Source organism: Bombina bombina, chromosome 5 (assembly GCF_027579735.1).
Source record: "Bombina bombina isolate aBomBom1 chromosome 5, aBomBom1.pri, whole genome shotgun sequence".
NCBI classification, from domain to species: Eukaryota; Metazoa; Chordata; class Amphibia; order Anura; family Bombinatoridae; genus Bombina; species Bombina bombina.
The window spans coordinates 526,254,392-526,268,689 of NC_069503.1; the positions used below are offsets into that span (position 1 = coordinate 526,254,392).

The 14,298-nt window shown below is 36.9% G+C and overlaps 1 protein-coding gene across 1 annotated transcript in view; it reads right to left on the reverse strand.

Annotated features, from left to right (window-relative positions):
* The window catches only part of ITGA9 (integrin subunit alpha 9), an 838,607-nt gene that overhangs the window by 188,635 nt on the left and 635,674 nt on the right, over window positions 1–14,298 (reverse strand). The window contains exon 22 of the mRNA XM_053714443.1: window positions 3,139–3,247. Coding sequence (XP_053570418.1) covers window positions 3,139–3,247 — 109 coding nt within the window. The remainder of the gene's footprint in view (window positions 1–3,138; window positions 3,248–14,298) is intronic.

Genomic DNA, 14,298 nt, shown 5'->3' on the forward strand with positions numbered 1-14,298 from the left:
ATGAACCGGCGTTAGCCCAGAAAGCTCTTAACTACTGACTTTTTTCTGCGGCTGGAGTTTTGTCGTTAGAATTCTAACGCTCACTTCAGACACGAGTTAGGAAGATCCCATTGAAAAGATAGGATACGCAATTGACGTAAGGGGATCTGCGGTATGGAAAAGTCGCGGCTGAAAAGTGAGCGTTAGACCCTTTCCTGACTGACTCCAAATACCGGCGGTAGCCTAAAACCAGCGTTAGGAGCCTCTAACGCTGGTTTTGACGGCTACCGCAAAACTCCAAATCTAGGCCTTAATTTTTTGTAATCTTAGATTTTTTTATTTTATGTAATCTTAGATTTTGTATTTAAATGTACTCTTAGGTTTTATTTTTTATGTAATGATAGTATTTTTTATTTTAATTTTAAATTAGGATTTTTGATTTTTAAATTTTTAATTGATTTATTAGTAAAAGACTTTTTTTATTTTATGTAATTGGGTTAATTTAGGGGGTGTTAGGTTAGGGGGCTTAGTGATTAGATTAATACTTTGCGTTGTGAGGGGATGGTGGTTTAGGGGTTAATAGTTTAAATAAGTACTTTGCGTTGTAGGGGGTGGCAGTTTAGGGGTTAATAGGTTAAATAGGTACTTTGCATTGTGGGGGGATGGCAGTTTAGAGGTTAATAGGTTAAATAGGAACTTTTTGCGTTGTGTGGGGGTGGCGGATTAGGGGTTAATAGTGTATAATTAGATACTTTGCAGTGTGGGTGGGTGGCGGATTAAGGGTTAATAACTTTAATAGATACTTTGCAATATGGGGGTTGGTGGATTAGGGGTTAATACATTTATTAGTTATTACGGTGGGGGGATAGTGGTTGAGAGGTACATATTGCGCATGCGTTAGGTGTTTGCTTTTAGGGAGTTACGGTGCTCATATACTCAGCGCAAGGCTTGCTGTGCCTGCCTATGTGTAGCGAGGTGACAATGGAGTAAAATGTCTCCATTTTTAGAGCGTAATTCCTTGCGCTGAATATGTGATACCCATTTGGGACGCCGGTTCCATTTATGTTAGTTTATGAGCGTAAAATATACGCGCCGTATATGTGATCGAGTCTCATAGTGTAAGGTCAGGTTAACATAGCAATTAATTCTCAAGAAATCCGGCGTCAGATGGAAGCGTTAACACAACGCTAACTTACACCTACACAAAAAGGGCGACTGCACGCAATCCGCAAAATATTTCAATGGAAACAAGGTACTTTTAGCTGCCTGCCGGAAACTTCGGTAGATTATGGCTCCATTTTTTACTGCTCAATGGACACGAGCCCAAAATCGGCAAACAGTAGTGAGGTAAAAATTCAAGCAAAGGGTCAAACTGGGACTATACACATTAAATAAATGCACCTAGTGAAACTATATACAGTACATTACACTGCTAAACAGAAAAATGTCCGTTAAATAGTGAATGAATGGAAAATGGGTGCCAAAATCAAACACAGACTGAGGCCAATAAAAGTGTGACATCAGATAGAGAAAGACCAGAAAGAACAGAGCATATAGCACCCTGCGCTAACCTTGCATTAAAGGGACATTAAACCCCAAATTTTTCTTTCATGATTCAGATAGAGAATACAATTTTAAACAACATTCCAATTTACTTCTATTATCTTATTTTCTTCAGTCATTAGATATCTTGTGTTGAAGAAATAGCAATGCACATGGGTGAGTCAATCACACGAGGCATCTATGTGCAACTACCAAACAGCAGCTACTGAGCCTATCTAGATATGCTTTTCAGCAAAGGACATCAAGAGAATTAAGCACATTAGATAATAGAAGTAAATAAGAAAGTTGTTTAAAATTGCATGCTCTTTCTAAATCATGAAAGAAAAACTTTAGGTTTCAAGTCCCTTTAAGGACTGTGCTAAAAACCGGGCACAATAAAACAACCCCACACTAAGGAAAGAACAAGACCTTGCTAACCAGGCACTCTATGGTAACACTTGGCAACCACAGAGAGCTGCTGGTCCGGAGTGTATGCAGCATTTTGTGGGGGTTAAACACATAGTATTTCAGGGTCTCTAGTAGTAAAATTGCACATTCCCACTTAAAATGATACAAAGGGAGACGGAAACAAATATGTATATTCTTCTTTAGCGTAAAACCTTCAATATTTGTGGGTCGGCCATTGTTTAGAGACTACATGGTTAGCAAAAAGTGTTAATAATTATACTAAGTGATTGTGGTAGTTAAGTTTGCTAGCAGAACACATATGAAACTTTACAAATTAACATATAGCAAAATCTTCAAATTATATGAATGCCTGTGCAGAATATATTTTCATTTAAAACATAACATGGCCCCTTTTTGGAAATCCACATCCAAAAATATTTATATGTTCCTACAATACTGGGAAGAAATTCCTGTGGTTGCTAGTTGCTACTGTTTGATTACAAACAAAAATAACATTCCAAAATGTCCTTTCCATTTTCAGCATGCACTTACTGGGTTATTTATCTAAACAAAAATTCAAATAAAAAAATGTAACAAAATATAAAATCTTTAAAAATATATTCATTGCTATAAGCATTATATTCAATGGTATGTGTATTGTGTTACTTTTCTTTACATTTTTAATAGCTTGTGTGAGTATAAAGAGAAAATCAAGTCACAAGTCACAATCAACTTTAAAGTGAGTGTAAATTTTGATTCTAAAGTGCCTGGTTTTTAAAAATTCAATTAAAAACAGGGGCACTTTAATTCATCAAAATTTACATTTCAAAAAATACTTACCTTTTAAACTTGACAGCAGCTCCAGCTTCCTCCGGTCGTCGCAAGCAATTTCTGATGTCAGAAATGATGGATCGGTCATCCTCCAATCACAGCTTCCCCCCCGGGGGAATCAATGTCTGATTCAACGCCGTGATTGGAGGAAGCCGGATTCCTCATTTTAGACCCAGGAAGAGGCTTTGTGACGGGTGGAGGAAGCTGGAGCTGCTGTCAAGATTAAAAGGTAAGTTTTTTTTCACAACACAAGTGAAATGTAAATTTTGATGAATTAAAGTGTCCCTGTTTTTAATTGAATTTTTAAAAACCGGGCACTTTAGCATCAAAATTTACATTCACTTTTAAAAGGTATGAAAAAAAACAAAGGTGCCACACCTGAAATGTGAAATTTAAGGGCTGAAAATGACACTCCAAATCCTGAAGACGAATAAAGTTGGATGCCTCCACTGACTCCCCGTAAACAAAGGAGGATGGTGATACCAATCTGAAAGGAGAAGAAAATATCTGTAGCCATATGCGTAGGGCAAACAATGTTATCACTTTTTATTTTATTTACTAAATATCTCAAAGAAACAAACAAAATGGCTGTACTGTATGATTTACTGTACACATGCATTCATGTAGGAAAAAACTCATTGCAGAAGGGAAAACAAATAGATACAATATTACTTCAAAGAATATTCAATATTAAAGAACTAGATGCTGATTGCTGGCTGCACATAAAGGCCTCTTGTTATGGTCTCAACCAATGTGTTCAGTTAGATCCTAGTAGTGTATTGCTGCTCATTCAATAAAGGATACCAAGAAAATTAAGCTAATAATATATAACAGACGAAAATTGTAATATTGTTTAAAATTGCATAATCTGTTTAAAACATGAAAGAAAAATTTGTGGTTTCAGGTCTCTTCAAAGTGATGGTAAATCCAAATGTATAACAAATGCTAGGATTTACCATCACTAAAAATAAACATGAGTTTCTCTCATTGTTATGTAAAAAACAGCGTTACACTTACCCTATCTGTTAGGAAAGTAGATCAATAACACAGCGCCTCCGGCAGCACACGGCACAGCATGGGTGTGTGTTACGCTGTTATTTACGAAGCAATGAGTGAAACTCATGTTTATTTTTAGTGATGGTAAATCCTAGGGTTTGTTATACAATTGGGTTTACCATCACTTTAACTCTATCATATATTTTTTTTAATAGTTACCATTCTAATATGGAGTTCTGACATTTGAATACTGAGTATTCTAATGTTATATTTGATTACTACATTTGAATGTTGATTATCATGAACTTTGTAAAAAAATAAAAAAAAAAGTGTAAAATATTCTTTATTTATTTGACTTTGTTTTTTTGTTTTTTTTTAAAAAAAGGTGCCAAAACATTAAAGTGAAGGTAAAGTTATCTTTACGCTGATCCTAAATCAAATTCTTTATTAGAATTCAATAGGAGTTTCATTCATGCTTTTTTTCCAATCTTTTTCTAAATGCAGTATTCTCCGTTTTTATTTCATTATTTTCCGATCCGCAAATTCAACCCGTTTGTTGATTATTACTTTTTTACTTGGTCACGTTTTAGGATTAGCCAGTTGAAAATCTGGCCGTTAGGCAGCCATGACCACACGTCATCTGCCTACTTTATTAAGTGCGCCTGCGCAACAGTCTAACACTTCCTCTCTGACTACACGCACGTTGCCGTTAGCTCAATGTAGAATGGATCCCCCCGACTATCACATGCGCAGTTGTGAACTCGCGCATGCAGACTTAGGTGAACTTCGTGAACACGTTTGTGAGATTATTAGTATAGAGAAGGTGGGACCGCTCTATACGTCAGAGGACATAACTTCAAGAAATAGAGATCGGGAGGAGCTAACCTCTAAACGCTAACGAAAAATAGTGATATAAAAACAAAAAAATAAATAAGAAATTTAAAAAATAAAGTTAGCGATTAGATTATAGTATGATTAATGAATGCATTGATAGATTAGAATAGAGCAAACTTTACCTTAACTTTAACTTTTGATTTACTTTTTTTAGTATCGTTTTGATTTTAGAGAACCTGGTTCCAAAGTGACAGATCTACAGCAGACATGTTCCATGTCCCCTAAGCATCTTCATTGACACAAACATTTAAATGATGAAGGAGGATATACATCGAATTATGGTTGGGACAATTACCAGAGTTAGGCTTTTAAATATGTTTCCAAATTGAAACAGAAACTTGAGGTATGCATAGCTAAGGTGATCGCCTTTTTCCATTCCTGTTCAGAGAATTCTTTCCCTAATATGGTCTCCCATTTTAATATAGGGATAGTTTACTAAATTTATCAGTGTCCAAAAGGATATCATAATTTTAGTAAAGTATGCAGATTCTAATCTAGGGTTAAGGGGGGAAAAAGATTTAAAACAGACTTCTGAAAGACAGTTTATAAAAATGGTTTAAGTCTCAAGTAACAAAAATGACGCTTTATATATATATATATATATACAGTATTGCTTGCTATATATATATAAATATATATATATAAATATATATATATATATATATATATATATATATATATATATACACATACAGTATCTCACAAAAGTGAGTACGCCCCTCACATTTTTGTAAATATTTTATTATATCTTTTCATGTCACAACACTGAAGAAATGACACTTGCTACAATGTAAAGTAGTTAGTGTACAGCCTGTATAACAGTGTAAATTTACTGTCGTCTGCATGGCTGTCGTCCCAGAAGGATGCCTCTTCTAAAGATGATGCACAAGAAAGCCCGTAAACAGTTTGCTGAAAACAAGCAGGCTAAAGACATGGATTACTGGAACCATGTCTTGTTGTTCGATGCGACCAAGATACATTTATTTGGTTCAGATGGTGTCAAGCGTGTGTGGCGGCAACCAGGTGAGGAGTACAAAGACAAGTGTGTCTTGCCTACAGTCAAGCATGGTGGTGGGAGTATCATGGTCTGGGCCTGCATGAGTGCTGCCGGCACTGGGGAGCTACAGTTCATTGAGGGAACCATGAATGACAACATGTACTTTGACATACTGAAGCAGAGCATGATTCGCTCCCTCTAAAGAATGGGCCGCATGGCAATATTCTAACATGATAACGACCCAAAACACATCTCCAAGACGACCACTACCTTGCTAAAGAAGCTGAGGGTAAAGGTGATGGACTGGCCAAGCATGTCTCCAGACCTAAACCCTATTGAGCATCTGTGGGGCATCCTCAAACAGAAGGTGGAGGAGCACAAGGTCTCTAACATCCACCAGCTCCATGATGTTTACATGGAGGAGTGGAAAAGGACTCCAATGGCAACCTGTGAAGCTCTGATGAATTCCATTTCCAAGAGGGTTAAGGAAGTGCTGGAAATTAATGGTGGCCACACAAAATATTGACACTTTGGGCCCAATTTGGTCATTTTCACTTAGGAGTGTACTCACTTTTGCTACCAACGGTTTAGACATTAATGGCTGTGTGTTGAGTTATTTTGAGGGGACAGTAAATTTACACTGTTATACAGGCTGTACACTCACTACTTTACATTGTAGCAAAGTGTCATTTCTTCAGTATTGTCACATGAAAAGATATAATAAAATATTTACAAAAATGTGAGGGGTGTACTCACTTTTGTGAGATACTGTATATATATATATATATATATATATATATATATATATATATATATATATATATATATATATATATATATATACCGTATATATATATATATATATACCGTATATATATATATATACCGTATATATATATATATATATATATATATATATATATTAGTTACTTATAAAGTGCCAACAGGTTCAGCAGAGCTATACAAAGTAACATACATTTATGGGGTAAATGACAATACATACGCTAACAAGTACAGTAGGTTATCTTTGTGAGATTATATTATAATCACTGCAATAGTTAAATTGACAAACTATGGGCTCTCTTCCATTGAGTAGTTAAAAATGGAGCCATAAGCTACCGAAGTGGCCGACAGCTAACAGTAATTTACGGCTCCATTTAAATATTTTGTGCATTGCTTGCAGTTGCGCTTTTCATGTAGGTGTAAGTTAATGTTGTGTTAACGCTTCCATCAGACGTTGAATTTCTTGAAATTCAGTAAGTTGCTATGGTAACCCTACCTTACACAATAAAATTTACATTTAACGTCTGCGCTCCTTACTTGTGATCACCTCTAAAGAGAAACAAAAACAAAGATAGACTTATTTATAATACATATTTTTAACTATAAGCAAATACTATTTTTAATTATAATTAGATTTTCCACTTTATTAATATATGTAATACAGGGAGTGCAGAATTATTAGGCAAGTTGTATTTTTGAGGATTCATTTTATTATTGAACAACAACCATGTTCTCAATGAACCCAAAAAACTCATTAATATCAAAGCTGAATAGTTTTGGAAGTAGTTTTTAGTTTGTTTTTAGTTATAGCTATTTTAGGGGGATATCTGTGTGTGCAGGTGACTATTACTGTGCATAATTATTAGGCAACTTAACAAAAAACAAATATATACCCATTTCAATTATTTATTTTTACCAGTGAAACCAATATAACATCTCAACATTCACAAATATACATTTCTGACATTCAAAAACAAAACAAAAACAAATCAGTGACCGATATAGCCACCTTTCTTTGCAAGGACACTCAAAAGCCTGTCATCCATGGATTCTGTCAGTGTTTTGATCTGTTCACCATCAACATTGCGTGCAGTAGCAACCACAGCCTCCCAGACACTGTTCAGAGAGGTGTACTGTTTTCCCTCCTTGTAAATCTCACATTTGATGATGGACCACAGGTTCTCAATGGGGTTCAGATCAGATGAACAAGGAGGCCATCTCATTAGATTTTCTTCTTTTATACCCTTTCTTGCCAGCCACGCTGTGGAGTACTTGGACGCGTGTGATGGAGCATTGTCCTGCATGAAAATCATGTTTTTCTTGAAGGATGCAGACTTCTTCCTGTACCACTGCTTGAAGAAGGTGTCTTCCAGAAACTGGCAGTAGGACTTGGAGTTGAGCTTGACTCCATCCTCAACCCGAAAAGGCCCCACAAGCTCATCTTTGATGATACCAGCCCAAACCAGTACTCCACCTCCACCTTGCTGGCGTCTGAGTCAGACTGGAGCTCTCTGCCCTTTACCAATCCAGCCACGGGCCCATCCATTTGGCCCATCAAGACTCACTCTCATTTCATCAGTCCATAAAACCTTAGAAAAATCAGTCTTGAGATATTTCTTGGCCCAGTCTTGACATTTCAGCTTGTGTGTCTTGTTCAGTGGTGGTCGTCTTTCAGCCTTTCTTACCTTGGCCATGTCTTTGAGTATTGCACACCTTGTGCTTTTGGGCACTCCAGTGGATGTTGCAGCTCTGAAATATGGCCAAACTGGTGGCAAGTGGCATCTTGGCAGCTGCACGCTTGACTTTTCTCAGTTCATGGGCAGTTATTTTGCGCCTTGGTTTTTCCACACGCTTCTTGCGACCCTGTTGACTATTTTGAATGAAACGCTTGATTGTTCGATGATCACGCTTCAGAAGCTTTGCAATTTTAAGAGTGCTGCATCCCTCTGCAAGATATCTCACTATTTTTGACTTTTCTGAGCCTGTCAAGTCCTTCTTTTGACCCATTTTGCCAAAGGAAAGGAAGTTGCCTAATAATTATGCACACCTGATATAGGGTGTTGATGTCATTAGACCACACCCCTTCTCATTACAGAGATGCACATCACCTAATATGCTTAATTGGTAGTAGGCTTTCAAGCCTATACAGCTTGGAGTAAGACAACATGCATAAAGAGGATGATGTGGTCAAAATACTCATTTGCCTAATAATTCTGCACTCCCTGTATGTACTGCTGCCCGAGGCATAGGTCTAGTTTGAATCCTGTAGATATGTGCTTGCATAGATTTTTATATTTAAATACATACTGAGATTTCCATATGAACATAAGTGCAACTATTCCTTTACATGGGACAACAATAAATATTACATATTACAATTTAGTTCTACATTGAAACACTTACATTATTTGCAAGTTTTAAAATTTCAATGGGAAATAGGTTTCAAAAAGCTAATTTTTTCTCTTTTACACCTAGTGGAGCTGGGTGTAATTCTTCTCAGTGTATTGAAAGCCTCCAACAGTGTATTAAAGGTTTGCGCTTTTATTGGAAACCTGGTATAAGTTATCGCTTAACGGCTTCTAATACTTTCTATCCGCTAGATTTGGAGTTTTGTCGGTAACGACCCGAAAAACTAACGCCGGCTTTTTTCTGGCCGCACCATAAAAATAACTCTGGTATTGAGAGTCCACATAAAGGCTGCGTTAGGCTCCAAAAAAGGAACGTAGAGCATATTTAACGCAGCTTCAACTCTCGATACCAGAGATGCTTACGCAAGCGGCCAGCCTCAAAAACGTGCTCGTGCACGATTCCCCCATAGGAAACAATGGGGCTGTTTGAGCTGAAAAAAAACCTAACACCTGAAAAAAAGCCGCGTTCAGCTCTTAACGCAGCCCCATTGTTTGCTATGGGGAAACACTTCCTACGTCTGCACCTAACACTCTAACATGTACCCCGAGTCTAAACACCCCTAACCTTACACTTATTAACCCCTAATCTGCCGCCCCCGCTATCGCTGACCCCTGTATATTATTTTTAACCCCTAATCTGCCGCTCCGTAAACCGCCGCTACTTACATTATCCCTATGTACCCCTAATCTGCTGCCCCTAACACCGCCGACCCCTATATTATATTTATTAACCCCTAATCTGCCCCCCACAACGTCGCCTCCACCTACCTACACTTATTAACCCCTAATCTGCCGACCGGAGCTCACCGCTATTCTAATAAATGTATTAACCCCTAAAGCTAAGTCTAACCCTAACACTAACACCCCCCTAAGTTAAATATAATTTACATCTAACGAAATTAATTAACTCTTATTAAATAAATTATTCCTATTTAAAGATAAATACTTACCTGTAAAATAAATCCTAATATAGCTACAATATAAATTATAATTATATTGTAGCTATTTTAGGATTAATATTTATTTTACAGGCAACTTTGTAATTATTTTAAACAGGTACAATAGCTATTAAATAGTTAAGAACTATTTAATAGCTAAAATAGTTAAAATAATTACAAAATGACCTGTAAAATAAATACTAACCTAAGTTACAATTAAACCTAACACTACACTATCAATAAATTAATTAAATAAACTACCTACAATTACCTACAATTAACCTAACACTACACTATCAATAAATTAATTAAATACAATTCCTACAAATAAATACAATTAAATAAACTAGCTAAAGTACAAAAAATAAAAAAGAACTAAGTTACAAAAAATAAAAAAATATTTACAAACATAAGAAAAATATTACAACAATTTTAAACTAATTACACCTACTCTAAGCCCCGTAATAAAACAACAAAGCCCCGCAAAATAAAAAATGCCCTACCCTATTCTAAATTACTAAAATTAAAAGCTCTTTTACCTTACCAGCCCTGAACAGGGCCCTTTGCGGGGCATGCCCCAAGAAGTTCAGCTCTTTTGCCTGTAAAAAAAAACATACAATACCCCCCCCCCCACATTACAACCCACCACCCACATACCCCTAATCTAACCCAAACCCCCCTTAAATAAACCTAACACTAAGCCCGTGAAGATCTTCCTACCTTGTCTTCACCTCACCGGGTATCACCGATCGGTCCTGGCTCCGATATCTTCATCCAACCCAAGCGGGGGCTAGACATCCACTGAAGAAGTCCAGAAGAGGGTCCAAAGTCTTCATCCTATCCGGGAAGAAGAGGCGATCCAGACCGGCAACCATCTTGATCCAAGCGGCATCTTCTATCTTCATCCGATGACGACCAGCTCCATCCTGAAGACCTCCACCGAGGACCCATCTTCTTCAGAATATTCCTACCTTAATTCCGATTGGCTGATAGAATCCTATCAGCCAATCGGAATTCGAGGGACGCCATCTTGGATGACGTCCCTTAAAGGAACCGTCATTCTTCAGTTGGACGTCGCCGGAAGAAGATGGGTCCGCGGTGGAGGTCTTCAGGATGGAGCCGGTCGTCATCGGATGAAGATAGAAGATGCCGCTTGGATCAAGATGGTTGCCGGTCCGGATCGCCTCTTCTTCCCGGATAGGATGAAGACTTTGGACCCTCTTCTGGACTTCTTCAGTGGATGTCTAGCCCCCGCTTGGGTTGGATGAAGATATCGGAGCCAGGACCGATCGGTGATACCCGGTGAGGTGAAGACAAGGTAGGAAGATCTTCAGGGGCTTAGTGTTAGGTTTATTTAAGGGGGGTTTGGGTTAGATTAGGGGAATGTGGGTGGTGGGTTGTAATGTTGGGGGGGGTATTGTATGTTTTTTTTTTACAGGCAAAAGAGCTGAACTTCTTGGGGCATGCCCCACAAAGGGCCCTGTTCAGGGCTGGTAAGGTAAAAGAGCTTTTAACTTTAGTAATTTAGAATAGGGTAGGGCATTTTTTATTTTGGGGGGCTTTGTTGTTTTATTAGGGGGCTTAGAGTAGGTGTAATTAGTTTAAAATTGTTGTAATATTTTTCTTATGTTTGTAAATATTTTTTTATTTTTTGTAACTTAGTTCTTTTTTATTTTTTATACTTTAGCTAGTTTATTTAATTGTATTTATTTGTAGGAATTGTATTTAATTAATTTATTGATAGTGTAGTGTTAGGTTAATTGTAGGTAATTGTAGGTAGTTTAATTAATTTATTGATAGTGTAGTGTTAGGTTTAATTGTAACTTAGGTTAGTATTTATTTTACAGGTCATTTTGTAATTATTTTAACTATTTTAGCTATTAAATAGTTCTTAACTATTTAATAGCTATTGTACCTGTTTAAAATAATTACAAAGTTACCTGTAAAATAAATATTAATCCTAAAATAGCTACAATATAATTATAATTTATATTGTAGCTATATTAGGATTTATTTTACAGGTAAGTATTTATCTTTAAATAGGAATAATTTATTTAATAAGAGTTAATTAATTTCGTTAGATGTATATTATATTTAACTTAGCGGGGTGTTAGTGTTAGGGTTAGACTTAGCTTTAGGGGTTAATACATTTATTAGAGTAGCGGTGAGCTCCGGTCGGCAGATTAGGGGTTAATAATTTAAGTTAGGTGTCGGCGATGTTAGGGAGGGCAGATTAGGGTCCGCTCGGCAGATTAGGGGTTAATAAGTGTAGGCAGATGGAGGCGACGTTGAGGGGGGCAGATTAGGGGTTAATAAATATAATACAGGGGTCGGCGGTGTTAGGGGGAGCAGATTAAGGGTACATAAGAATAACGTAGGTGGCGGTCGGCAGATTAGGGGTTAAAAAAATTTATTCGAGTGTCGGCGATGTGGGGGGACCTCGGTTTAGGGGTACATAGGTAGTTTATGGGTGTTAGTGTACTTTAGAGTACAGTAGTTAAGAGCTTTAGAAACCGGCGTTAGCCCAGAAAGCTCTTAACTACTGACTTTTTTCCTGCGGCTGGAGTTTTGTCGTTAGATGTCTAACGCTCACTTCAGAAACGACTCTAAATACCGGAGTTATAAAAATCCCATTGAAAAGATAGGATACGCAATTTACGTAAGGGGATCTGCGGTATGGAAAAGTTGCGGCTGAAAAGTGAGCGTTAGACCCTATTTTGAGTGACTCCAAATACCGGCGGTAGCCTAAAACCAGCGTTAGGAGCCTCTAACGCTGGTTTTCACGGCTACCGCCAAACTCCAAATCTAGGTCTAAGATAGGCTAACATGTTTTCGGCAGTTGGACTCTGGCTGATAATATTGAGGTATAACGCACCATCAGAAGCAGTCTACAAACGAAATTGCTTCCGACAGCATATGTATCAGTTTGCGAACTCAGGCAAACCTAATTATGGATCAATGGAAGCAAGCCCTATGTGTGTGTGTGTTTTACAAAATAGAGCTTCTGATTGTCTGTACCGCCCAAATATTGAGCTATTGAAAGAAAACTAAGAATCATGGTGCAGCCAGTGCCGTGGATTCAAATTAAAGCTTGATTATACAAAATGTTTTTAGGTCTTGGACTGGAACAAAAAAAAATTTTTTTTAGAATTTTGTTAAAACTTAGGGTTAAATAAAGTAGGAGTTTTGTATTCACTGTCCCACTCCATTATATAAAGAAACCTCTGTACACTTTATACATCACTTCCAATCTGGTTATGTATTAATGGCATTTTGTCAACCATCATCAAATTGGAAGTATGGTGGATACATATGATAGTGAGTACATTTATATAAAGACTATAGAAACAGACCCTTTAATAGGATTATGACACAATTATGTTGATGCAGCATATAATCACATGAGGATATCTAAATTTGAATAAGTAAACTGTGATATTTCTGGCCTATGCATAATTAAAAGCACATTGAACACCTTTTGCTTTTTTGTGTTTGTCCCACACTCACTTAAAGGCCAAAAAGAAAATTCTGTAAGATGCAAATGCTGCAAGTCAAATAAATGGTTTATACAGTTTGCAATATTTGCAGGTTATAGATAGTGAGCATGGGACAAAACAATTTATGCACAAATGCAAGAGCTGTTTAATATCTCTTAAGTGTCAGTGAATCAAAGTTTCTAGAGGATAATAAGGAAAACAATTGTTTTTTTTCCCACTGAAACGATAATACTAATAATGCAATATAAAAATAATATTAAAAGGTATAGGAAAGTCAAAATTAAGCTTGCATTATTCAGATAGAGCGTGCCATTTTAAAATACTTTTAAATTCACTTCTATTTTCAAATGTGCTTTGTTCTCTTTGAATCCCTTGTAGAAAAAGAATACGCACATATCCTACACTAGTGGGAGGTAGCTGCTGATTGGTGCCTACACACATTTGCCTCTTATGATTGGCTAACTAGATGTGTTCAACTAGCGGCCAATAGTGCAATGCTGTTCCATCAGCAAAGGATAACAAGAGAATGAAGCAAATTTATAACAGAAGTAAATTAAAAGATGTTTAAAATTGTATGTTCTGTCCAAATCCAGAAAGAAAATGTTGGGGTTTCGTGTCTCTAACAATAAAAAAAAAGTAAATTTACGCTTACCTGATAAATTGATTTCTTCTATGGTAAGAAGAGTCCACGGATTTATCCTTTACTTGTGGAATATTATCCTCCTGCTAACAGGAAGTGGCAAAGAGCACCACAGCAGAGCTGTCTATATAGCTCCTCCCTTAGCTCCACCCCCCAGTCATTCGACCGAAGGTACAGGAAGAAAAAGGAGAAACTACAAGGAGCAGAGGTGACTGAAGTTTAAATAAAAAAAATATAATCTTAAAATGACAGGGCGGGGCGTGGACTTGTCTTACCATAGAAGAAATCAATTTATCAGGTAAGCATAAATTTACTTTTCTTCTATAAAGGTAAGACGAATCCACGGATTCATCCTTTACATGTGGGATACAATACCAAAGCTACA